The following is a 27,020-nucleotide window of genomic DNA, read 5'->3' on the forward strand; positions in this document are numbered from 1 at the left end:
TCAGCAGGCTGCAGGTGTGTTTTTTTCCTCAGCCTCTCTGGCACATTTCTTGGATGCCAACTCTCAGTCTGCCACCCCTTCCTGGAAACAGAGTGCCTCAGCCCACCCACCCTAGCACCCCACAACTAGCGCTGACCCCCAAGATAACTCAGTAGCTTAAACACACCCTCTGCCAGTATTGTACCAAAGGTCTGAGCCGCCTGGGTTACCATTTAACACTCTCCAGGGACATGGGGCAGTTGTGAAGCATGAAATGCACAACCAGGCTTTTCACAGAATTCGAACAGCGTTGCTCTCTGCTTCAGACACAAAGGCAGTACTGCAAGGCAGTACAGATCGCTGAGAAATGAACTGACGTGCAATGTCATTCACTAGTTCACCCTTCCCTTGAGAATCCTTATGGGGTCCGTGCTTTGGTAGGCAGGGGTCCCTCTGCTCCATCAGGCTCCTACATGCAGCTGCGCTCAGCTTGAGCTGATGAGAATCATAGAAATGTAGGGCTGGAAGAGACCTTGAGAGTTCACCTAATCCAGCCCCCTGTGCTGAGGCAGGACCAAGCACACACAATGGCTGACGAGAATAAGAGGTCAGTTCCTGTCCTTTTATAACCTTCCAGATCATCTGTCAGGTGACCTCCAGGTCAATCCCCAACAGGTGACCTCATTGCTGGGCAACCTTTCCCCTGTTAAACTAGTCCCTCTAGGCAAGGGCCAGCCTTTTGTCTAGAGCAAGTATATTTCAGTGGCTGGGCACTTAAATCATTGACCCTCTTTGCTAGTCCTCTGCCACCCACATGCCTTGGATTTCCAGTTCAACCTGGGGGCAAACACACAACAAAGATGACAACTACCCTCACCCCTTGCCATCCCCCCTGTTTAAAATGGAGTTTGCAGTTTGGTAAAGATACCGGGAGAGTTCATAATCTTGCTCAAATTCCTAAATTGGACAGACGGATTTCACAAAGTGTCACCGGGGCAAGGTTTAAGTAAGCCGTGGTTTGAGGAGTGGGCATCTAAAGCAGGCTTAGATTTGACTCAACTCTTGGGATAATTTGAAATCCTTTCCAGTGACCTACACTGTGATTTTCAGCTGCTATGAGTCCCAGAGGAGCTGGAGAGTGACACTCTGCATGCTCTGAACCAGCAAATTACACGCCAAGGCATTTTTCACGCATCAAATAGTAAAACTCAGGAGACACTCACAGTTCCTCATTGACAGGGCCACCGTCCACCCAGGTCCACTTCCTCTGTGAAGAGTTAAATGATAATCCAATCCAAACAGTACCCTCAGCTGGTATGATAGCCTGCAGGTAAGCCTGCAACAGAAGCGTCTGGGTGAAGGTATTGCTCTAGAAGTCTTTTATTTCTGCCCCAGCATTAGACGGACCCCGAGATGCTGCAGTGCAGAAAAACCTGAAGGCAATAAATGGGCACAAGACGCTATGCTGGAGAAAGTCGCTTAACTTCTCTGGGCCTTGGTTTCCCCTTTGTAAAATGGGGACAATGAGCTGCTGTTTGACTGTTTGGTCTATTTGGATAGTAAATTCTTTGGTTCAAGGACTATGTCTCCTGCTGGGCACAGCCAGCTCCCCATGGAATAAGGCCCCCATCCTCCCTGGGCCCACTAGTTGCGCTACTATAATATGAATAAATAATAATTATGGTGATTTTATGTCATTATCATTAACGATGGATCTAGAATCGTAGCTCTCTGAGCTGCTGACCTTTAAACAAAATGTCCGTAACTTACTGCTGGGGTTGGAACCACATTCATACCTATTAGCTTATTATGGAGGTGCCTGGCAGGTACTTGTTATTTGTGCTCTGGTAGAATTTAGGAACACGGGAATGGCCAGACAGGCTCAGACCCAGGGTCCATCTAGCCCTGTGCCCTGTCTCCCACAGGGGCCGGTACCGGCTGGTTCAGAGGAAGGCATAAGAACCCCACAGCAGCAGACGCAGGACAATCTCACCCCACACTGGGTCCCATCCTGATCTCTAGTAGGTAGATTCTAGATCTCTAACAGATCAGTGGCTTAAGCCCTGCAGCGGGAGACTTAGTTTCCTATATAAAGCTCTTCCAGCATTAACTGTGATATCTCTGGATAGGCTCAGTATCCACAGTAGTGTCCAATCCCTTTTTGCCTCATATTTTTGAGCCTCAATCAATCACTTGGGCCGCATTGTGCAAGGTGCTTGTGATGGGGTGAACTGACCCCCACACTGGACAGGAAGGGGTTAACTCCTCCTTGTGGGCTGAGGAAGCCTTACTCCTACATACTTACTGGGCATACCCCAAATATAGTACCAGTATAAAAGTGAGCGGCTCAGCTCAGTGACCGCTGGAGAGGAAGGATGACTGTTGCACCTTCAGCCTCAGAGCAGCAGCCGCCCCCGACTGTAGAAGCCAGAGGCACCGAGACTCTGGCAGATGCCCTGATATCTGCAGAGACCGTAGTGACTCTGGAGCTGCCGGGAGCAGCCCAGCCAGAGGAACCCAAGAAACCCGAAGCCTCCTGGACCACGGATGCAGGAGTCATAGTAGTAAGTAGCCCAGGGGAGGGACTAGCCATAGTCCCTCCTGCAGTCAGCATGTTGCGGTTGAATCCCCGCTGATTCAGTTGTGAGCTCACTCGCTGCTGCCAAGGCTCTGGGCTGGGACCCAGTGGAGAAGGGAGGGCTCAGGTCCCCCTACTCTGGCCACTGCCCTGCGAATCGGGGTAACTCTATTGACTTGGACCGCTAAACCCCACTGCCCTGCAAATCGAGGTAACTCTGTTGACTCTGTCCACTAAGCCTTACTGCTCCTTGAGCCAGGATAACCCTATTGACTTTTGTCCTTAGGTCTCACCGCCTTAAGGTAGAGGAGAGCTCGAGTGATGGGCTGCTGAACTCCCCTGCACTGGACAGGGGCATCCCCCCCCCCCCATCACAGCGCTATAGAGACATGTAACAAAGAGAACGGAGACATGATGAACGGCTCTCTCTGTGCCCCTGACATGAAATGTACGTTACCATCTGTTCCAAGTCCTGGACCCCCAGCATTTGAGATCCCTTCCTTGAACAGTCGTGATGGCTCTCGTTCCAGGTGTCAGCCTCCTTAGACACCCAGTAGCACTTGTCCCTGTGCAGCATCCAGTCCCCAGGGCAGAGTTTGCACCCGGAGCCACCTGCAGGGGGCAGTGGGAAGAGGCAGAGGTTGTTAATGCTTTTGACGCTTCCAAATTCTTTCGCTGCAGTTAACTGCGGAGGCAGACAAATCTCCCAGAGCTAGTACCTGCAGCCTTTCCTGTGGGCTGGCCTGTTCTCCCCTCCTGGCTAACCCGCCCTCCTCCCAATTCCCTGAGCTGAAATGGGGAGGTCTCCGAATGAAGGGCCCAGTGCAGCTGCTGCAGGGGAACCCGCTGAAATCCTCAGAGCCCGGTTGCTGCTGGATGGGATGGAGGAAGGGCGGGGAAGCTGCCTCCCTTGTTAAATAGGCCAAAGTAACACCTCAACATTGGTCCTCCACAGGAACTGAGCCCCAGCCCTTCAGCACTAGGAGAACACACCACTGGAGCTAAAGTAGATCCATAAGTATTGGGGTTAATCTGTAACCCAAATCCTTAGGGTGCCAGTAGTGTGCCCCCTAGGCACGAGAACTAAGGGTGCGGGGGGTGCTGCAGCACCCCCAGGTTTTATGCGGGGCTCCACTCCCAGCCCTGCATGCTGGGTCCCGATCACTGGCTCCGTGCTTCCACCTCTGGCCCTGCACCCAGGGTCCCAGTCGTGGGTCCTGACCCACCTATTCTGTGCCTCCGCTTCTGGCCCTGCAGATGGCAGCCAGCCCCATGCCTGAGGGTCCCAGCTGCCGGCCTTGCACCCACCCCGAGCTGTGGCCCCAGCCTTGGCCCCCTTTCCCCTGTCCAGGTCCCCCCCTCCTGGAGAAACAGCCCTGCTCCTGGCCCCAGCTTTGGGGGTGGAGGGTGCGGACAGGGGTAGTGGAACTGGCTTTCAGCACCCCCACTATTAAAAATGTTCCAGCGCCATTGGCAAACCCGATGTATCGCATCTCAGGGCAAGCACTGTAGGCACTTCAGCAGTCTGCCCATGTAGGCGCTAGCCCTGGTGGGTGCCAATAACCACTCAGGCACATGGCTCAGAGAAAAGGGATTTGACGAGGGCTGGCAGGAAGGGGAGAAGTTGCAGATCACCTAGGTGCAGAGGTTTAAACAGTTACAGTCATAGGTGCCGACTCTGTGAGTGCTCCAGGGCGAAAAAAAACCAGTGAGTGCTCAGCACGCACCAGCCACAGCTGTTCAGCTTATGGTAGGAGGTGCTCAGGGGAGGGGCATAATCAGGGCGGGAAGAGGTGGGACGAGGGCACCGCCTTGGGAGAAGGGGCAGAGGAGGGGCGGGAAGAGACGGACTGAGGGTAGGGCCTCGGGGGAAGAGGCTGAGTGGGGGCGGAGTCTCAGGGTGGGGCAGGGGTCAGAAGAGGTGGAGTGAGGACAGGGCCTTGGGGAAGAGCGGGGGTGGCATACCCACATGGACAAATGAAAGTCAGCACCTGTGTTTCCAGTTCAAAGGGAGTAATAGTGGATCCTGCATGGGTCACTGGGGCCGTCTGGCCGAGAATCAGGGTCTTCAGCCCCAGTGCCTGGGCTGTCCACTCCGCTCCAGTCTCTACTTCAGGAAACGAGTGTTTGTGGGTTCCCAAGCCACGCTCAGTTACTGTCTCGCTCTGAGGCCCCTTTGCACCAGTTCCCTGCCCAGCAACTGCTGCTCTCCCTTGAGCCCCACGCAGACCTCCACCCAGCTGTGATATCTGGCCATCACAACTGGTTCCATATTTGACTCTGATCACAGTTCCAGGGGCTTCTTTCTTGCTGCCATATGGCTCCCCCTGGGTCAGAACCTTTCCCCTTAACTAGGCAGGGGTAGGAGAAGTGCAAAGGCGGAGGAGAGGGGATGATGTATAGTCCCTGCTTGGCTAGCAGGAAGAAGATGTATAGCGGTGAAGGCGCTGGTGGGAGTTGTAGTTCCCCAGCTTTGCAGCTCCATCACACAGCCCTCCCCCGGTAGCAGGAGCTGACTCTTTTATGGACCAGCTTCTAGAGACCTTGCCATAACAACAGGCACAAAACCCGCAGCCACATATCCACTGCTAGGATGATTAACACACCCCCACAGCTCACTTGTCAAGATCCAGGAGTCCTGCACAAGCCTATCACAACACGTGCTGTGTCTCCTCCAGTGCACCACATGCCTCGTTAAAAAGAATGGGTGAAACCACAAAATCACTACGCTCTGTCCTCATCCTCAAAGGAAACCTGCACAACACCTTCAAAAGACGAGCCTGGGAGCTTAAATTCAAAACCTGGCTCGATACCAAAACTTCTGGTCTTAATAAAGACACCAGATTTACGATTTTTGACAACAAACTGTAACTCTTTTTTTGTCCTGTGACTGCAGAGGTGTTAACCAACCACTTCACCTTGAACGGTCTCTTACAATATGTGTTTACTTGTGTTAAACAATCTGTTCTGCCTGGCATTTAGCCGTGACACTCTGGGGATGTCTACGCTGCAATAAAACATCCACGGCTGACCCGTGCCACTGCCACGGGGGGCGCTCTGCCGGTCACCACAATGGCGGCAGGCAGGTTGCCTTCGGCGGCATGCCTGCAGAGGGTCCACTGGTCCCATGGCTTTGGTGGACCTCCTGCAGGCTGCCGCCGAATCTGTGGGACTGGGGACCACCCTCAGGTAAGCAGTCAAAGGCAGCCTGCCTGCCATGCTTGGGGTGACAAAATATCTAGAGCCGCCCCTGGCTGACTCGAGCCCGGATGTCTACACCGTAATTTTATAGCCCCACAGCCTGAGCCGTGTGAGCTCAAGTCAGCTAACGTGGGCCAGCCTCAAGTGTTTTACTGCACTGTTGACATGCTCTCAAGAGTCCTTCCCCAGCCCTGAGGAATCGCTCTGTGTAGCCCAAAAGCTTGTCTCTTTCACCAGCAGAAGTTGATCCAATAAAAGATATCACCTCCCACACCTTGTCTCTACAGCCACCGAACAACGCGCATAGTTTACATTAAACTATTGAGTTATGCCGGCACAGTGGATGTGGATGGGAGAGGAAAATATCCCCCACACAGCACAGCGGTGAATGGGTCAGACAGCAGTCGCTTAGAAGCCGGTGTGAAGTGTATCACAGCGAACTGCAGTTACCTGCTGAGCTTATCTGGGCTGGATCACACAGACTCTGCTTCAGACGAGAAAATAAGTCCTCCAGGCTGGCATTGCGTTCTTCTTCACTTCCGGTTCTCTGAGTGACACTGTCGCTCTTCGAGGCTGTTCCTTCCTCTGCTTTATTAGAGAAGCTCTGGAAAACTTCAGAACAGCATTGGTGGGAAGGATTGTTACTGCTTATTGCTTAGGAGAGTCAGAGTGTGGGATGCGATAGGTCAGTGACTCTTGCCTGGTCTACAGATAGACTTGCACGGAACTAACTAAAGACTCCAGTCAAAACTGATGTAGTTATTTCAGTTCATATCTCTGCAGGGACTCTCTTACTTCAAAACAGAAGTGGCTAAAGTCCATTAAGCACTATCAAGCTGGTACCAACATTAACTAAATTGCCCTTAGCGACTTTCATTCTGAAAGAACAAAGTCCACACACAAAGTGGATAAAATTGATTTTGTTAATGTCAGGAGCAAAATGAATGAAGCTAAATTGACCTTAGCCATGTTAAGTCTGAAATAAGAGTGTGCGCCAGAGATTGGAACTAAAATAATTACACTGGCTTCTGAAGAGGAAAAGTGGCGCAACTGTTACTTAAGGTGGTTCAGCTGGGTTTGTTTCTTTCCTCTACTACAGACTTCCTCTTTGACAATGTGTGCGGGTCATGACATTGTGCCCGTCACTGTGCCCATGCACTGCTACAGGCTGGGGACTGACTGGCGAAGCAGCATTTCTGCAGAAAAGGACCTGGGGGTTACAGTGGATAAGAAGCTGGATATGAGTCAGCAGGGTGCCCTTGTTGCCAAGAAGTCCAATGGCATACTGGGCTATATTAGTAGGAGCACTGCCAGCAGATCGAGGGAAGAGATTATTCTTCTCTATTCGGCACTGGTGAGGCCACACCTGGAGTATTGCGTCCAGTTTTGAGTCCCCCACTACAGAAAGGATGTGGAGGAATTGGAAAGAGTCCAGCAGAGGGCAACAAAAATGATTAGGGGGCTGGAGCACATGACTTATGAGGCGAGGCTGAGGGAACTGGGATTATTTAGTCTGCAGAAGAGAAGAGTGAGGGGGGATTTGATAGCTGCTTTCAGCTACCTGAAGGGGGGTTCCAAAGAGGATGGAGCTTGGCTGTTCTCAGTGGTGGCAGGTGACAGAACAAGGAGCAATGGTCTCAAGTTGCAGTGGGAAGGTCTAGGTTGGATATTAGGAGGAAACACTATTTCACTAGGAGGGTGGTGAAGCACTGGAATAGGTTCCCTAGGGAAGTGATGGAATCTCCTTCCTTAGAGGTTTTTAAGGCCCAGCTTGACAAAGCCCTGGTTGGGATGATTTAGTTGAGGTTGGTCCTGCTCTGAGCAGGGGGTTGGACTAGATGACCTGCTGAGGTCTCTTCCAACCCTTATCTTCTATGATTCTGTGATTCAGTCCCTCTAGGCCTCAGTTTCCCCTTTGAAAAACTGGGCTAGGAACACTCTTCTAAATTGAAGTTGCTCAGTAGTGGGGAACACAGTTGTTATACTGGGTTAGAAACTGCCCTAGTTAAAGTGGTTCAAATGTCCCAGTATGGATATAGTGATGGTGGTATAAAGGTGCATAGCTTATCCCTGTAAATTTACAGGGAGCTGAAAGAGAAGAGGATTGGAGAGAAAGCAACAGGTTGAAAAATGGAAAAAAAAAAACCAAAGTTAGATTTGTTCTTCAGGTTTCCAAATGAAACAATTTTTTTATTTTTTGAATGTTTTCCATGAAAACATTTCTTTTCAAATTTTTATTTTCCTCCTATTTTTTAATCTTTTTTTCTCCTTCCCCCTTTTGCCTTTTCCTCCATTTTGCCACTGAATGTGACAGACCGAACGCTGGCCATGGTTTCCTCATTTTTCTGTTTGCCACCCCGTATGTTTTCCAAATTTGCAAAGTCAACAGAAATGAAAACTGGAAAAAACAACAACCCCCAAACCAGCAACAACCCAGGGCGTTATTTGAGAAGGACTGGGGAAAAAGAATGAAAAGAGGTTAAAGAGGAAAGATGGAAAACACCAGGATAAAAATGATAAGTGAAAAACAGCAGAAAAAATAATCTGAAAAATGTCATGAAAAAAATCAGCAAATGGATAAATGAAAAAGAATAAAGGAGGAGGGACCCAAACAACCCAAAAATGGGGAGAAAAAAGGCTATTTTTGTTTTGTTTTCAATTTCACCCATAAGTTTTTAAAGAAGGGGAAAAATTGGGGTTGGAAAAGTCCTTTCTATGTTAAAAATGTTTTGATCTACTCTGGAGAAAACCTCCTTCATTATCGCAGATGACGCGAGATTAATGCATGAAGCCCACAGCTGTGCCTGATCTGTGTAACACTTTGCCCCGCTGTTGGGGATGGGGACATATCACACAGTTCACCTGGCAGACAGACTGGATTTACAGCTGAACAAGAAAACGCATGATTTGTGTTACAGTAGCACTCGAAGGGAGATTGGTGCTCTGCTGCGCTATGCAATGCAGACACAGCCTCTGTCGCAACCCCCTGCCAGTAAATAGACCACAGAGACAGAGGATAGGAGGGGAAGGGAAGCAGAAAGAGGGGAAATGAGATGCTGAAGTTCACACGAGGGGAAACTGAGATCCAGATAGGGTCAGCATTTAATTGAAGTGTGTTAACCCCAGAAAGGGGGGAGAGTGGAACTTAACTAGTGATTGAGCTGGAAAGCTGGGGTCAGGATGGCTCGCTACAGAGCGGACCTGGTGCACTCTCCGTAACAGAGCAGGTACCACTGGAAGTTAGCCCAGGAGAGGCCAAGGCTAATCAAGGTACTGCGATAGGCTCTGTTAGACTCACTGAGCCCAGAGACAGGACGCCAGACCGACAAGTCACAGAGGGCGCTGTGAGAAGCCACCACAGGTAATGTGAAACAGAGAGTATGGGGCAAACGCGCCCGGCCGGCATGGGTGATCACGAGAGGTGAGTGGCCCCATCACATAGGGCCAGCCTTCCATGTCCACCTCTAACTTCCTCACCCTCATAACATTGGGGTGCCCTTATCCTATAGGTTAACCTATTAATGCCATTTAACTCATTACCCTATACGTTCCCTGTTGCTCAAGCAAGTTTCTGGTTGGACGTCGCCTGTTGCTCAAGCAAGTTTGTGGTTGGACGAGTCTATCTTAAAGTATCCCAGCCCAGTATCACTTCAGTGTTCCGTGAGGTTCCAACTCCGGCTGTTGTGCAAGCTGTTCCTAGCTCCCCATTCATCTGTGCCAAGGGCCACAGGCTGACTCTACTCGACTATACTTATGCTAACTTACTTCAGCTCATGTTTGACAGGGTACAGGCCTGTCGGTTCCTTGCGTTACTGCTGAATATAAGGAAAGACTAAGCTAGCTCTCGGGTGACAGCCACTGCATCACACGCATGGCATGCACTCATTGTCTCTACAAAAAAATCCTTGGTTAAAATAACGTTAGGGCTTTGATCCTACAAACAGACGTGTCTTTACTCAAATGAGTAGCCCCACTGACTTCAACGTGGTGCATTTTGCCTACAGGAGACTCTCACAGCTGAATAAATGGCCTGGAGCAACTTACCCCAAGCACTCAGCACTGCTACCATCACCAGCAGGATGATGACCGTGATGCATCCGACCTTCAGAACGACCCCATGCCAGCGTGGGCACTGCGGGGATTCTTGAAGATTCCCTGTTTGATTAAATGTGAGGAAATCGGGTGGTTACCTGATTATTTTGTCTTCGGAGAGCTCACACGACGATTACACACCTGGCTAACGAGGTGCTTACATAGCCCCTATTGGTTGCGGTTTCAATTACCCCATATAGTATCAGTTACTCTGTTTAACATCCTATAGGGTCTTTATTACTTCCCCGTCGTAATGTTACTACCCCATCCCAACCTGCTTCTTTCTCATTCACCTGTTATGTCTTGTCCATTATATCTTGTCAATCCCTCCCATTTTACAGATGAAGAAACTGAGGCAGAGAGAGATGAAGGGTAAAAGTTTTTGCAGGAGCCTAAATGGCTTTGGAGTCCAGGTCCTGTTGACTTTTGAAGTGACTTAGGAGCTTAAGCCTTATTGTCGGACTTGGCTCCTAAGTCACTTTGAAAATGCGATTTATTGGCATTTTTGAAAACTTTACCATAGGTGCCTTGCGCAGGTTGTACAGGGAGTCTCTGGGAGAACAAAGGTCTCTTCTCAAGTCCCACTCCAGTGTCTTAGGCACAAGGCCAGCTTTCCTTCCTGAAACTACATCAAGCCGACCAACTCAACGGTCAGGTTTTTGACACCCAAAGAGCAAAACATGCACCCTCCACCTAGATCGCTTCTATCTGAGATGCAGGAAAACAACACAGAATGAACAAACAGAGACTGTCTATGAGAGAGAAACAACAAACTGGGCAAAGTTTTCAATAGTGCCTAATATAGAAAGGCATCTAAATCGAATGAAAAATCAACGAGACTTTGGTCTCCAAGGGCCAAAATTTTAAAGGTATTTAGGAACCTAGTGGGATATTCAAAAGCAACTAGATGCTTTTAAGACCCATTGAAATTAATGGGTGGTAGGAGTCCAAGTGCTTTTAAAAATTCCCTTAGGCACTTAAATAGCTTTAAAAATCCAGCCCAATGCCCCTTAAGTACCTTTGTTACCCTGTATCTTTCCCAAATAAAAGCATAAAACATATTGTTACAAGCGTTGACTGCTCCTCCAAATGTCCCTTCGCACTCACCAGCTATCAGAAAACTGGGATCCCAGCTAAAATCCTCCCAATTTTGGCAGCAAACTTAGCAATCGACCCCCACTTACTGTGAGCTTTAGATGAAGGTGATAGCCTGGCCCCAGCAAGGTTTAAATCAGCATATACTATCTCCCCAGCCATGGCATGTACCGGAGGAGGCAAAAACACCCACCAATAGTGCTGTGCAAGAACAACTGTCTATCTATGTATGAAGTAAGCCAGTCGACGCACCCAACATCAGGAAGTAGCGTCATTGGGGGGTGGGGTGGGGGGCGCTGAATTTCTTTCCTATTGCTGCTCTGTGGTCTTTCCTCATAATTTAAGGTTGCTGGCTGAACATTCTCCACCAAGGGGAACTTTAAATGCTACAGACCCGGAGGAACTTGGGTAACTGGGGTTACAATAAACACACTGATGTGTTGGCCTGTTGTGCTGTGTTGGCAGAAGCAGCTCTGAATGGTCAAGAGGCAAGAAATGGGTGCGGCGATAAAGTTTTCAGTGGGAATTGGTGCCAGCGGGGGTGGCCATCTTGAACTGAGACATGGCCACCTACCCTTTCCCCTCACAGAATTGAGAGCATCAGATTCTTGCATTGTTGTGTATAGATGGAATAGCATTGGTGAATTCTCCTTTCCCCATCTCTACAGCAATGCCCCCTGCTGCATTATGAGGGTCGTGACTTTAACTTGGGATGCAAATTTCTGGTCATAACAACCAGAAAGTTAAATGATCAGGTTCCCAGGACCTCCCCAATGGGTAATAGATCCGCAGCATCACATCTGTGTATCTTAATGGCCCCGTCACTATAATATCTGAGCCCCTCATTATCATTTTATGCCCCCCTGAAACAGGGCAGTACTATGAGTCCTATTTCAAAGCTGGAGAACTTGAGGAACAGAGACACCAAATGAGTTATCATAGCAGTGAAAGGACTTGAACACTGGTTGTTCACATTCTAGGCTCATGCACTAACCGCTAGGGACCACCTTTTCTCAGAACAGCTTGTCAACCTCTTGATGGATTATTGACCAGATGGTTGCAAAAACAGACGAACAAAAAACAGAAGCTGAATTTTTCATCCATTGCAGCAAACACAGCCTCCTTCTCTGAGCAGCAACTCAGCAACCAGCCGGATATCTGTGGTTTTGACCTTTTATGGTAATGAGATAGAAAACAGTGATATTTTTACACTGTTTTTCATACAAATGCTAAAACAGAGCTAAATAATCTTGTCAGCAGCATCAGCAAAATCAAATGAGATTGTCACCCCTTTTAGCCTGAGTCGTTACCCAATATCCAAGGTCTTGCAGGTTGTTTTGGTTAAGAGAGACGGATAAAGCGTGAGTGATGTCTTTGATTCAGTCCTCTATATTGACATACACTGTTCACGATGTCCTCTTTTCCCAGAACCCAGCAAGAATCAAACAACAGGAGGAAGTTTCTTTATGCACAGTTCCAAGCCTCTTTTTGGCCCTCACTCTGCCCAAAAAGCTCTCTCCCTTTGTTTGCTTTCAGCGACACATGTCCAGTTCTGCTCTTGCTGTCTGCTTGGCTGCTGCTGCATGTTCCTGCTCCCAGACACATCTCTCAATCAGCCAACACTCACCAAAACCCATCCACATACATAGCTCAGTTTCTGAGAGGCCTTGCATGTGGCCTATGTTTTGGGTGGTGGCTCCTATTGTTTTGGCTATTTCACTCCAAGAAGCAGCTTAATTGCTTCTTACATTTATTCTGATTGAAGGGCAGCTATTGTGCCCATCAATTTCAATGAGGTTTCACCCAGCTTCCATCAAAACAATATCCAATGGCTGGAAGTTGAAATGTACAAATGCAGACTGAAAATAAGGTATACAATTTTAACAGTGGATCAATTTACCAAAGGGCAGTTGTGGATTCTCCATCACTGGCGATTTTTAAATCAAGACTGGATGTTTTTCTAAAATGCTCTAGTCAAACAGGAATTAGGTCCTACAGCCTGAGAAATGCAGGACTTCAGACTAGATGATCCTGGTAGCCCACTCTGGCCTGATAATCTATGAATCTATAACATTTTAGATACTCAGCGTTGCCAGTTCATAAATTAATTGTGCAATATTTGGTGTGTTTCTTAAAACCCCAACTCCTGGAGTCATGTTACTCCTCAAAAATCTCAACTCTCATTTGAAAAAAGAAAGTAATTTTCTGGCCCTTATGATTGGAGAGAAAAGCTTGAAGATGAAACCCCTAAATGCTCCAACACCAGAAGGCAAATAAACAGACCTAAACGTTATTGTTTTTTAAGTCTCTCCCTCTCAGTGCCTGCTAGTTCCCGCAAAAGTTATGGGCTTGAGGCATGCATGCTGCTGGTGCGCTCAGACCCCTGCCTGTCATGCTGACCAATAGCGTCGCATTGTTTCCTCATGCTCCCGTCTGTCTGTCTGTATCCATCGGTTGTCACTTGTCTTATACCCTTTGGGGCAGGGACATCTTTTGATCTGTGTTTGTGCAGCGCCTAACTGGCCCTCCTCCAAGACTGGGGGGATGTATACACAGCAAACAAAAAAAAGCAGCGCCAGTGAGTCGCAGAGCCCAGATCAACTGACTCGTGGATGCATTACTGGCTAAAAATAGCGGTACAAACCTTTGGGCTCAGGAAAGAATCCGGGCTCTGAGACCCCAGGTTGTTACAGCCTGAGCCTAAACAGCCATACTGCTATTTTAAGCCCCGGGACTGGAGCACTGTAAAGCCAGGCTCCGAGACTCACAGCCGTGGGTCTTTTTTTGCAGGGTAGAAAATACTCTGGGGCTCCTAGGTGCTACCATAATACACCTAATGTACAGTGATCCATGACTGGGGCTTCTAGAGGCTACCATAATAGACCTAATATTGTGCCATTGCATGATGTGGGTCCTGATCCATGACTACGGCTCCTAGGTGCTACGGGACAATAGATAATTAATAATATCTGGGACAAAGGCACCGACTTTGTGATTTTCTGGGGGATGCTCAACCCTCGCTCCACCCCAGGCCATGCCCCCCACTGCACTCCCTCCCCCAAACCTCACCTCCACCCGGCTTCTTCTTGCCCCGCCCCACTTTTCCTGACCTCTTCTGCCCCCTCCACCGAGCACTTGCCGCACACCGTGGAACTGCTGATCATCAGCACGTGGAGGCACTGGGGGAGGGGGATGGATCTGACCTGCAGGGCTGCCGGTGACTGCTGAGCACCTATTATTTTTTCCCATGGGTGCTCCAGCCCCGAAGCACCCACGGATTCAGTGTCTATGATCCAGGAGGTCATAAAGGTTCCCTCTGGGCCTTGAAATCTACAAATCTATTAAATCATTCTCTGAAACACCCCAGGACAGCAGCAGACTATGCCAGATCCAGGAGGCCCTCCTACTCCAGGAGCATTCAATTCATTCACAAACCCCTCTTAAAGCCTAAAGCTCAGACTCCTCTGTGCCTCACCGATAAAGCTCAATCCAGTTTTCCAGGAAGCCAAAGCTGTTTCTAGTCCTGATCTTCAAGGTTCTCCGTGGCCTGGGCCCAGGATCTCCGAATGGGTCTACACCTCTGGGGTGAAAACCCTGGGGGATAACTTTGGTCTTCTGGCCCAATCAGACTCTAAAATAAGGGGAAAGCTCATCCATTCAGGAGACAGAATTGTCTCCAGACTGCTGTGAATTCTCCCAGGAACAAAGGATCTTCCCAAACCGCCCCACCTTCTGCTTTAAGGGCAAGGAGCACTTCTTTGAGCAGCCTTCTCTAAATTAAATACATGACCCCAGTGCACCCAGTTTTCCCCCTGGGGACAGGTTGAGAGAACAAACATGTGTGACGGATGTTAGTCATGTTGCTTAATGCACGACTGGAAGGTGCTCAGATGCTATGGTGATGAGTATGGCATAAGAGCCTATATGGAATAGAACAGAATCTCTAGTCCCACGTATTGCTGAAACCCATGGTCCACTCACGCCTCCAGATGCATGGGAACTGGCAGATTTTGTTTTAAGCAGGAGGGATTTATTTTTAGAGCAGCCCCGAATTCTCTGTCTTTAGGCCTGTTTGTCTGATGGAAAATCTGCACTGCAGAAGCCGCAGAGAAAATGAAATGCTGGCCTGACCAGCAATTGGGTTCATTGTTTCTTTTCCTGTGTGATCTCAAGCCACTGTGGTTCTGCCTGCTTGCAAAAAGTGTCAAAAAAGTGCTCTGGTTTCAGAAACACTTTGCAAAGGGCCCCCTGCACTCTGCATACTCTTGATAAACAGAACCATTGTGGTACAGGCCAAGGATGTTGTTGAGGGAGAGAAATCTACAAAGGGCCTCAGAATGGGACAATGAGTGAGAAAAAGGGGTGGGAGGGCTTCATCGGAGGAGATGTGAGAGATAACTGGAGGACTCACGGGGATTATTAAGACCTAGAAACTACAGGCCCAAGTTTAATGCCCCAGTTTCTGGAGTCATGTGATTACAGCAGAATCTCAGCCTTCATTTAAAAAAGAGAGTAGATCTCTAACTCACACGGTTGGGAAGAAAAGCTTGAAAAGTTGACCTGAGTGATGTCCACAAGAGCCTGAGATAATTGCTCTGAGAGGAACTGTCCTATGTGTAACCAATGCTGCAATGTCTGCCTGAACCTGCAGAGAGCCTGAGACAATTGGTCTGAAAGGAGGGGATCTGCACTGAGTTTAACACTGCCTTAGTCTTCAAAAGAGCCTCTGCTAATTGCTCTGAATGGGGGAAGTGCCTCCAGTGTAACCGATGCACGGATACCTGTCTGAGTTTCCAAAGAGCCTGAGTCAATTGCTCTCAAGGAGAAACTGCCCTGATTTAACCTATGCAGTGACCTAGTGAAATAAACAGGTGCTAGGGAAACAGATTGCAGGCTTTGGCTATTTTTCACCTGTGCTTTTTCACTGATGAGACCGGGGTTACATTTATTTTTTTAAATCAGCCTTATAATCGTCCTGCATCTGAAAGAGCTGAGATCTCCAGCCTCATATTCATATGTCCATAGGACTATATCACCTGGCCCAGATTCTCAGCCCTCTATATGGCCCCTTCTTGCCACTGCAACCGTGCAAAGGGTCCATCAAGTTGCCCTCACTGTGCAGCTGAGAATATCTGGGCATGGGGGAGCCAGTGGCTGGCATAGAGGAAGAATGGTCTAGCAATGAAGTTGTTAGTGTAGAACTTCAGCAACCAGTGTCCAATTCCCTGCCCTAACACCTGTGTCCTGTGTAACCTTGGGTGAGTCACTTAGCATCTCTGTGTCTTCGTTCCCAATCTGTAAAATAGAGATAATGGCATCATCCTACATCACAGGGGTGTTGTGAAGAGAAATACAATAGAGACTGTGAGATACTCATAAAAGTACCATAGGCAGAGTGGGCATAGATGTCTCTATTCCCTTTGGCATAGAGGAAGATATAGGGGCTGTGGAGATGTGGCCAGAGAGCTGCTGCATTCTGGTGATTCCCAACTGATATAATGGCTCCTTGGATCCCATTCATTGCCTGATTTGAGGCTTTATCAGAAATAAGAATGGCCATACTGAATCAGACCAAAGGTCCACCTAGCCCAGTCTCCTGTCTTCCGACAGTGGCCAATGCCAGGTGCCCCAGATGGAATGAACAGAACAGGTTATAATCAAGTGATCCACTCCCTGTCGCTCATTCCTAGCTTCTGGAAAACAGAGGCTAAGGACACCATCCCTGCCCACCCTGGCTAGTTGCCATTGATGGACCTATCCTCCATGAATTTATCTAGTTCTTTTTTGAACCCTGTTATAGTCTTGGCCCTCACAACATCCTCTGGCAAAGAGTTCCACAGGCTGACTGTGCGTTGTGTGAAGGACTACTTCCTTTTGTTTGTTTGTTTTAAACCTGCTGCCTATTGATACCATTGGGTGACCCCTGGTTCCTGTACTAGAGAAATGCCCTGATTTCAGGCATGCCTGTAGCTGGCCCAATGCAAACCACTCAGGAAGGCAGGCTCTGAGGACACAGAGTATGAAGGTGGCCTGTTGCTGTTCTTGCCCCACTGCCTATGGTCTAGAGCTTGTTGGAAACGATAACTGCTTTTCACAGAAGATTTTTTAAAAAATATTTTTTCCAGAAAAAAAGTTTTTTAAAAAAAAGTTAAAGTTTTGGTACCATCCCCACTTTCTCTCCATCTCTTTTCCCTCCTATTCCAGAGGCAAAAAGGGTAAACAGGTAAAACAAGAGAGAGAAAAGAGAGGGAAAAAGGCAGAAAAACACTTTTTTTGGTCAAATAACTGCAAATGTTTTCAAAGAAATGAACATTTCCCATGAAGATTTGCAACTAGGGGAAAAAAAGCCACTTTCTGTTCAATAAATTTCTGAATGAAAAACAGCAGCACTGAGTACGTCCATCACCAGAGCGCCACTCAGCTGGACCTGAGAATGAGGCCAAATATTTCCACTTACGCATCTAAATTTCCTGTGTGGTCTCACAGTCCCGAGAAGCTGCCAGGACTTCGCGTAAAGGCTGCCGCTGGTCAGTCTCACTCTTGTGGGCACACTTAGATCTCATTTTGGTCTGTTGGCTTGACAATAAAGCTCTGTTGCATTTGGGGATGATGGAGGACGACGAAGGTTACATGGTATTGAACCTCCGACCAACGAACGGAAACTCAGCCAGTCCGTCTCCAGATGGGAGCCAAGGTATTAACAAAGAGTATCTTCAGTTTGAGACATACCGCCTTTGAGATTGGGGTTTTTATGCCAGAGGTTTCAAGGAGGGGATGAGTAGAAACCGTTTTCCCTGGGTATGAGGCCATGTGGTCTTGTGGGTAGGAGATCTGGGTTCTAATCCTGGTTCTGAGACCTTGGGCATCTCTTTTTCCTTTATCACCATTTGTCTGTCTTGTCTATTTATTTTATAAGCCCTTTGGGGCAGAGATGGTCTCTTACCAAGAACATGTACAGTGTGCAGCACAATTAGGGCCCCAATTTCAGTCAGAACCTCTTGGTGTAATTATATTACTAACATAACATACACCTGCAGTGTTAGTGATGACGGAGTTTAGTGTCACTGGCTGTGAAGACAATACTCTGGAGTAGAGAGAGGCCCAGTCTGAAAAATTGGTACTTGAATCTGGACTCTGGTATTGCCAGTGCTAGATGTGCAGTTATTATACTGGTCTGAAGGCTTCCTTGTCTCAGGCAGGTTAGGTTTGCAGAGTTCCAGTATTTCCCGCTGAAGTAATTTTGCAGACTATTATTTAAAACCTCAGTTTAAATTACCATCTCACCGCCAGCCGCTGGACCTGACAATAGTATTTCTTCTTATTATTATTTTGTCTTTGTTTTACAATAGCGCTGAGAGATGTCATCCATGATCAGGACCTTTATGCGCTTGGTGGTGTACGGACGTATAACCAGAAACAGTCTCTCCCCTAAAGAATTTACAGCCTAAAGAGAGGATTATTTTCCCTTTGCAGATGGGGAGAAATAAGATATAGGAGATTCTACCCGATTCCATTCCCACGCTCATCACCGCAGTATCTGAGATTGAGTATCTGGCAACACGCTGATTGGCTGCAGGGGGAATTTTGGAACTAAGATTCAGGGCTGATAACATTTACTTCTGACCTAGCATCTTTCCTATTCAGAGCCCTTTGCTAGAGTTAATTAATTAATGATGATGTTTCACTAAATCTTTCATCTTCCAGAGGTTTCTCCAAGTCCCCGTTGTTACAGAATCACTCTAGGAGCTTTGGGGGCCTGGTGTATCATTCTGACGTTAGCAGGGATTGCACTAGGCGCCTGGGGTAAGTGTCTGGGGTCCCAACCATTTTTTAAATCTATCAAATGCAGTCTGTTTTAGATAGATTTCTAGAGTGCTATCACCTTCGCCAAGTAACAGTCTAACTAGATTTGGCAGATTTCAATTGATTTTTATAATTTTGAGGCATAATATCAATGTTTATTTTTAAGTATTTTTTAAATTTTTCTCAAGTTAAAAATTCACAGTTGTGAAAAATTATGGGTATTAAGCTTTTCGTATTTGTATCTATTTAAATGTTCACAGTTGTGGGACATTATAGGGTGGCAGGACAACAGTGGAGTCAGTCAATAATTATTTAATGACAGCAGACATTGTTATTCTAAAAGTTAAAGCTTTATAACAGTTCACACAGAAATTGTTAGTATCACATGTCAAAATTACAAGTAAAATTAGATTATTATCCATAAATAGTTTTTCATTAGTTTGTGTGTATTTGGTAAAGTCAAAGTTTACCGATAAAAGTCAAATTCTTCCAAGCCTATGTACTACAACTTTTTCTCTAACTCAATTAATTGTACTGGGCATTGCACAGACACACAGTGAGACAGTCTCTGCCCCAGCTGAGATCAGGGCTCTGTTGTGCTGAGCGCTACACAGACACACAGCGAGAGACAGTCCCTGCCTCAGCTGAGATCAGGGCCCTGTTGTGCTGGGTGCTGCACAGACACACAGGGAGAGACAGTCCCTGCCCCAGCTGAGATCAGGGCCCCGTTGTGCCGGGCGCTGCACAGACACACAGGGAGAGACAGTCCCTGCCCCAGCTGAGATCAGGGCCCCGGTGTGCTGGGCTCTGCACAGACACATGCAGAAAAACAGTCCCTGCCCTGAACAATTCACCATCTCGATAGACAAGACAAACAACGGAAGGCTCTGTACTCCCACATTACAGGTGGTAAACTGAGGCACAGGTGGTGCACAAAGATGCAATGACCTGCTCACAGTCACAGACTGAGTCTGGGACAGAACTGGGAACTGAAGCCACACCTCCATCCACAACCTTAACCAGAAGAACCACTCTACCTCTGTCAAACACTCATCAACTTCATTGGAAATGTTGCCTGAAAAAGAGCCACAAACCACCCTTCCTCTCTTTTTGTCCCACCAGCTTTATCCTCTCCAAATATCCAAAAGGAAAACCTAGTACACTAGCCCCTGACAGCTTCAATTTGAAATTTAGGCTGGAGCTAGCAATCATCCAAGGCAGAAGAACCATAGATTCCCCCCCCCCCCAAATATTTAACATCTAGTCTTCTCCCTCTGCCTTTCTGCCTAACTGAGCCCAATCCACATTGTCTGATGCTTTATTACAGTCAGACACTGTCAGGCTATTTCCTAACCCTGGCTCTGCTGGATGCTGTTAAGTTTTCCAGGGCCCAGCTCATGAAGACCGTCTTAGAGCAGCAGGAAACGCATCCCTGGAGGAGCTAGTGTCTCACTTAAGGCAGCGTCTGTGTGACTCAGCACCCGGCAGTGCTGCAGGTAACCTCATCTCCTTCGGACACCGGGTTGCTATGCCCATTTCACACCACCGGGAAGAAATGTCTGCACATCAGGGTCATCAATGGGGTTTGAACCGTAGGTCCCATAGCACAGACTTCTAATGGGTGAGCTCAAGGAGTAACTCCAACAGCTGGCAGTAGTAGAAAGTTAGGATCAGACTTATTTAACATATTCATTCATGATCTGGAAAAAAAAGGGTAAACAGTGAGGAGGCAAAATTTGCAAATGCTACAAAACTCCTAAAGATAGTGAGGACCCAGGCAGACTGCGAAGAGCTATATAAGGATCCCTCAAAACTGTGTGACTGGGCAACAAAATGGCAGATGAAATTCAATGTTGGTAAATGCAAAGTAATGCACATTGGAAAACATAATCCCAACTATACATACAAAATGATGGGGTCTAAATTAGCTGCCACCACTCAAGAAAGAGATCTTGGAGTCGTGGATAGTTCTCTGAAAACATCCAGTTAATGTGCAGCGACAGTCAAAAAAGCAAACAGAATGCTGGGAATAATTAAGAAAGGGATAGATAATAGGACAGAAAATATCATCTTGCTTCTATATAAATCCACGGTACGCCCACATCTGGAATACTGCGTGCAGATCTGGTCGCCCCATCTCAGAAAAGATATATAGGAATTGGAAAAGGTTCACAAAAGGGCAACAAAAATTATTAGGAGTATCATTATGGAACAGATTCCGTATGAGGAGAGATTAATAAGATTGAGACTTTTCAGCTTGGAAAAGAGACGACTAAGAGGAGACATGATTGAGATTTATAAAATCATGACTGGTGTAGAGAAAGTAGATAAAGAAGTGTTGTTTACTCCTTCTCACAACACAAGTACCAGGGGTCACCCAACAAAATTAATAGGCAACAGGTTTAAAACAAACAAAAGGCAGTATTTCTTCACACAATGTACAGTCAACCTGTGGAACTCCTTGCCAGAGGATGTTTTGAAGGCCAAGACTGTAACAGGGTTCAAAAAAGAACTAGATAAATTCATAGAGGATAAGTCCATCAATGGCTATTAGCCAGGATGGGCAGGGATGGTGTCCCAAGCCTCTGTTTGCCAGAAGCTGGGAATGAGCAACAGGGAATGGATCACTTGATGATTCCCTGTTCTGTTCATTTCCTCTGCGGCACCTGGCATTGGCCACTGTCGGAAGACAGGAGACTGGGTTAGGTTGACCTTTGGTCTGATCCAATATGGCCATTCTTATGTTCTTATGTTAAAGTTATTCTCTTTTCTGTGGACTAGCTACTGGAGGGGGATGTGACACACACTTTGCTAGCATAAAGTAACTGGTTTCCACTGGGAGGTTGAAAGTTCAAACTGATTCCTTGGAATATTTCTGTTGACGTTTGGCTGCATCTAGATTTGGTGCCTACTCTGACTGGAGAGGTGGAAAGGTGGCATGTCCAGCAGAAATATGCCATAGGCCCATAATTGTATCCTCCTCCACCAGCCCCCGTCATTTCTGCTTGGTGCGGCCTTACTGTTAAGAGTAGTAACACATTCTTGGGGCCAGTTTTGTGGGTCAGCTGAGACATCTAGTGGTCACCCAGGGTATTTCTGAGCCTTTGCTCACATTTTTCCAGTTTTTAGCTAGGTCCTGACCAGAAGCCACCTGCTATCCTAGCCCTGCATTCTCCCCCTCCTCCAACTGTGCCAATGCCCTTCAGTCCCAAACTGCAGATCCCTGCTCTCCCAGCCTGAGCTTCCCCCTAGAATCCTCAACTTCGCTGATGAAGTCCCTGCTTTTCTGTCTCTTTCCAGATGGTTCCGGGTGCCAAGTCTGCCCCCGGTACTGGCTGCCCCACAGGGACAAATGCTATTGGGTCTCTAAAGACAGTAAGTTCTGGAGCGAGAGCTTCAAAGACTGTGAAAAGAGGACGTCTCAGATGCTGGTGATCCAGGACAAGGAGGAGATGGTAAAGAAACGATGCTGGGGGTTTAACTTTGCCTGGGGAGGTTTTGTTTATGGTTTACCGGGGATGTTGCTAACACAGCGGATGAGGGTGAATTTCAGAGGTGGAATATTTGGTTTAACAAGCTAGGCTAGACTGTTCCATGACGCCAAACATCCTCAATGGAAAATTCCATGCACCTGATCCCCTGCTGCTTTAAATCTGTGTCTCTCCACTGCAGGCAGTAGAGACAGCCCTACCGAGGAAGGGGCTTGTGGGTAAGTGGGAGGGACAGAGGACGTGGTCTTGCTCCAGGCTGTTGGTCTCAAGAACCATAGGAAAATTTCACTGGCTCTTCCCCCCTACATGCTCCTGCTTCCACTCTCAGGAGTGAGTATGGCCTTCTGGCCTATCCTTGTGCTTTCCTCTATAAGAGGGCTCAGCAATGGGAATTTGTCAAGAGTTATAGTGGTGTGGATGCCAGCGTATGCTGCTGTGTAAAGTCACTGGTCCACCACTACATCCAGCTACATCTTTCCAATCCGATGGGGCTCTCAACAAGATGGGGTTCCCATGGGGCATGAGGAGAACACAAGAAACCAGACAATTATATTCACCCTGATGCATCTGTCTCACACTTGGCAGGAGTTCATACAGAACATTACTCAAAGGACAAGCCTTGTTTGGATTGGACTTACCATTAAATCTCCAGAGAAGAAATGGACCTGGGTGGACACTTCCCCATTAGATCAAAGTCTGTGAGTGTTTGTAAGTGGTTACTGGTTTACATAGGTAGAAAAGTTGTAGCTGCGTCTGTCCCAGGATGTGAGAGAGAGAAGGTGGGTGAGGTAATATCTTTTACTGGACCAATCTCTATTGGTGAAAGGTCTTCTTCATCCTCAAGAATTAGCAATTGCTACACTCGTTCTTTCTTATGCCTCTACCTCCCCTCCATGGACGCAGGAGGAATGCAACAGAGCTAGGCAAAAACTTTCTGCCAAAACCTTTTTTGGCAAAAAAACAGAGATTCAGTGACACTGAAATGTTCTGCAAATTCAAGTAGGCTCCACTGAATTGTTCATTTCAGAAAATCAGTCGACTGATCCATCAATCAAAGTGGTGTATGTAGACATTTTCAAAACACTGGGGAATGGTAAATAATGAAGAGGAGCGGTCACTGATTCAGAGCGATCTAGTTCGCTTAAACTGGGTGCAAGCAAACAATATGCGTTTTAGTACTGCTAAATGTAAATGTATACACCTATGAACAAAGAATGCAGGCCCTACTTACAGGATGGGGGACTCTATCCTGGGAAGCAGGGACTCTGAAAAAGATTTGGGGGTTGTGGTGAATAATCAGCTGAATATGAGCTTCACACTGTGGCTAAAGAGTTAAAGCGATGCTGGGATGCATAAACAGGGGAATCTCAAGTAGGAGTTGAGAGGTTGTTTTGCCTCTGGATTTGGCACTGCGTAACAGTGGCTGGAATCCTGTGTCCAGTTCTGGTGGCCACAATTCAAGTAGGATGTTGATAGATTAGAAAGGGTGCAGCGAAGAGCCACGAGAATGATTAAATGATTAGAATACCTGCCTTATAGTGCTAGACTCAAAGAGCTCAACTTATTTAGCTTAATAAAGAGAAGGTTAAGGGGTCTATACATATCTATGTGGGGAACAAATATTTAATAATTGCATCTTCAGTCTAAAAGAGAGAGGTATAACATGATCCTGTGGTTTGAAGCTGAACCTAGACACATTCAGACTGGAAATAAGGTGTAAATTTTTCACAGTGAGAGTGATTAACCATTGGAACAATTCACCAAGGTCTTGGTGGATTCTCCATCAAAGGCAAGTTTTAAATGAAGATTGGATGCTTTCCTAAAAAAATCTGCTCTAGGTAGGAATTATTTTGGGGCAGGTCTCGGGCCTGTGTTATGCTGGAGGTCAGACTAAATGATCACAATGGCATTTTCTGCCCGTGGAATCTATGAAAAAAAAAATATCCATTTTTCGGTTTGAAATTACTTTTCATTTAAAAATTCTCTTTATGTTTTTAAAATTGAAAAAATGTCTTTAAATGGTCAAAATCGAAACAGAACATGTTTAGTTGGATCCCAAATGATGTTTTTAAAATTTTATTTTATGATTCGCCAAAAATCTCAACAAGTTTTGGTTTCAGTCCAGCAAGAAACAAATTTTTTGTGTGTGGACTAAATTGCCAACAAACCAGAAAATCATTATTCACCCAGCCCCAATTGCAAGCCACGTTTGGAGCCATAATCTTGACGTGATCAGCTGTAAGATATTTAGTGACTGAACATGGCGATATTCTGAACAACACAAACCCTCAACTGTGCTTGTAGCTGATTCCATCACTTCACACTGACTCCATGTACATTTTAGACTTCAGAGTGCCAAACAGGTGACGCTCCTGAAATCTTCTTATATCGATAGCAATAAATCACATTTTAAATCACAGATCTTTTGCAGGTTCCCAGTAACTGGCTCTGCTGAAGGAAACAGCTGTGGGATGATCAGAAGGAATCGGATTAATTCTGAATCTTGCAACACCGAATTCAAGTGGGTTTGTGAGATGGGAGCCATCCTGCTATAAACCTGGTTGGAAAAAATGAAAGCTTTGTATTTTAGTATATGGGCAGTGATGAGTTTTATGACTTGGAGTTATACATTTTAAGCCCATGGCTGGATCACCATGTGGTTTTGAAAAGGGAGGAGAAAAAATATTTCCAAATATAAGTGGATGAAATTGTTTGTGGCTTTCTTCTAGAGGGAGGCTGGTCTTGTGTTGTGGGATTCAGGAGATCTGGGATGATCTTTTGTGACTTTCTTAACAGTGAGAGTGATTAACCATTGGAACAACGACCAAAGGAAGTGTTGGATTCTCCATCTCTTGACGCCTTGACTGGCTGCCCTTCTGGAAGATGTATGTTGGCCAAACACAAGTTATGCTTTAATCAAACAGAAGTAGCTTAATGGCTTGTATTATATAGGAGGTCAGACTAGATAATCTAAGGGTCTATGAAACTAACTTCTAAAGCACCTAAGTCATTCCGGAGTAACAGTAACCAAAGTGTGGCATTCCCAGTCCGCGAGACATCCTGACATTTCAGAATTTCCTTTTGTCCAGAATTGGAATGCAAAATCAAAATTTCCTGTGAAACAAAAAAAATTGTTTGGGGAATATCAAGAGAGCCTTCTTCAAGTGCTTCACTTTGTCTTTTATATTAGACTATAAATGTCAAAACGAAGTGCTTCTAAAATGTTTCATTGAAAATTTTGATGAAATTAATCTGTTCCAGCAAAACATTTTAAATTTTGTCAAATCAGCAGTTTCTGGGGGGACGCTCCAGCGAGTAGTAGACTGAGAGGGACCTCAGGGAAAATCAATACTCTGTAACAGAACAAGGAAGCACCTAAAGATAGCCCAAAGGGGACTGAAAACTGAGCCAAGAAGGTGGACTAAAGAGGAGCCCAAAAGGAACAGAAGAACCTTTTGTTGGCTTGAACTTTTGTTACCCAGGAAGGAGTTAAATTTGTGTAGTGACTTCGCTGCAAGACGGAGTGAAATCGCCAACACAGATCCCTGTGCAGAAGGCCAAGAAGACTTGCCTCAGAGGTGGAAACTGACTGTAAGGCAGGGTTCACCTGCAGAGACATGCTCCACAGAAGGGGACATGATGGGGCAGTCACGCCCTGTGATAGCCTGTTTCTTAAAGCCCCAGCTCCTGGACTCGTGATTATAGGATGATCTCAGCTTGAATTAAAACAGCAGCAAGTCTCTAGCCCAGTGGAGGGCAACCTGCAGCCCACAGGTCGCATGTCGCCCATCAAGCTATGAGACATTTTGTTGACATTGACCATCTGCAGGCACCGCTCCCTGCGCCGCTGCTTCCCAGGGCTCCCAATGGCCAGGAACAGAGAACCGCAGCCACTAGCAGCTGCAGGGGGAGGTGCCTGCAGATGATCAACATCAGCAAAACATCTCACGGCCTGCCAGCAGATCACTGTGACGGGTCACAGCTACCCACCACAACTCTAGCCCCTGTGACTGTGACATAATGCTTGAAAACAGGGCCCCCTGAAGGCTCAAAACCCAGAAGTCAAATAAAAAGGACCCTCTTTTTTGTTTTTTTTGTATTTTTTAATAAAGTCTCATGGTTTTTAAATCACACACATGATTTTCAGGACTGTTTTGACTCCTGATTTGTGAACACTTGGGTTTGGCAATAGTGGCTAACAGACTCTTGTGAATGCAATCCTGCTTTGTTCTTGATTATTGTGTTGATCTAAAGGTCCATATGACTGTAGTAACACCTCGGTCATGGACTGGGACCTCACTGTGCTAGGGGCTGTACAAACACAGCACACAAAGATGGTCCCTACCCCAAACAGTGTATAAACAGAGGGTGAAGTTCTGGCACCCTTGACATTAACAGCAAAAGTCCCATTGACTTCAGTGGGGCTAGGATTTCACGCTGAACCTTACATTCATGACAACATGCTGCTCACACTTTTGATCCAGTTTTTTTTATGGGCTCGTAGCCTGGAATTGCTGGGGCTCAGGGGTCACAGAAATGAGTAATGTGTAAATACTTAGGGCAGTTGGGTAATACGCTTCTGCTCAGCCATTACTGCCTTAATGAATAACCAAGATAAAAAACATTTCAAGGAGCATATATAGGTGCACACACACACCCTTCCCAGGAGGGTCAGTAAAGGGCTGGACAAGGTGAGGCGGGGACGGTGGGAGAGCCACAGAGGACAGGATAGGGAGGGGACGGGGACTGTGTGGGTCAGAGGGGCAGCATGGGAAGAGGAC

The 27,020-nt window shown here is 46.9% G+C and overlaps 1 protein-coding gene across 1 annotated transcript in view; it reads right to left on the minus strand.

Moving 5' to 3' along the window:
- Positions 1-1,198: 1,198 nt before the first annotated feature.
- LOC116829226 (killer cell lectin-like receptor subfamily F member 1) overlaps positions 1,199-27,020 on the minus strand; it is a 60,041-nt gene continuing 34,219 nt past the window's right edge. Inside the window, exons 3-5 of the mRNA XM_075071687.1 lie at positions 6,209-6,370; positions 3,015-3,169; positions 1,199-1,315 (exon numbers count right to left, since the gene is read on the minus strand). Of these exons, the coding sequence (XP_074927788.1) occupies positions 1,199-1,315; positions 3,015-3,169; positions 6,209-6,370 (434 nt within the window). The remainder of the gene's footprint in view (positions 1,316-3,014; positions 3,170-6,208; positions 6,371-27,020) is intronic.

Source organism: Chelonoidis abingdonii, chromosome 12 (genome assembly GCF_003597395.2).
Source record: "Chelonoidis abingdonii isolate Lonesome George chromosome 12, CheloAbing_2.0, whole genome shotgun sequence".
Taxonomy (NCBI): Eukaryota; Metazoa; Chordata; order Testudines; family Testudinidae; genus Chelonoidis; species Chelonoidis abingdonii.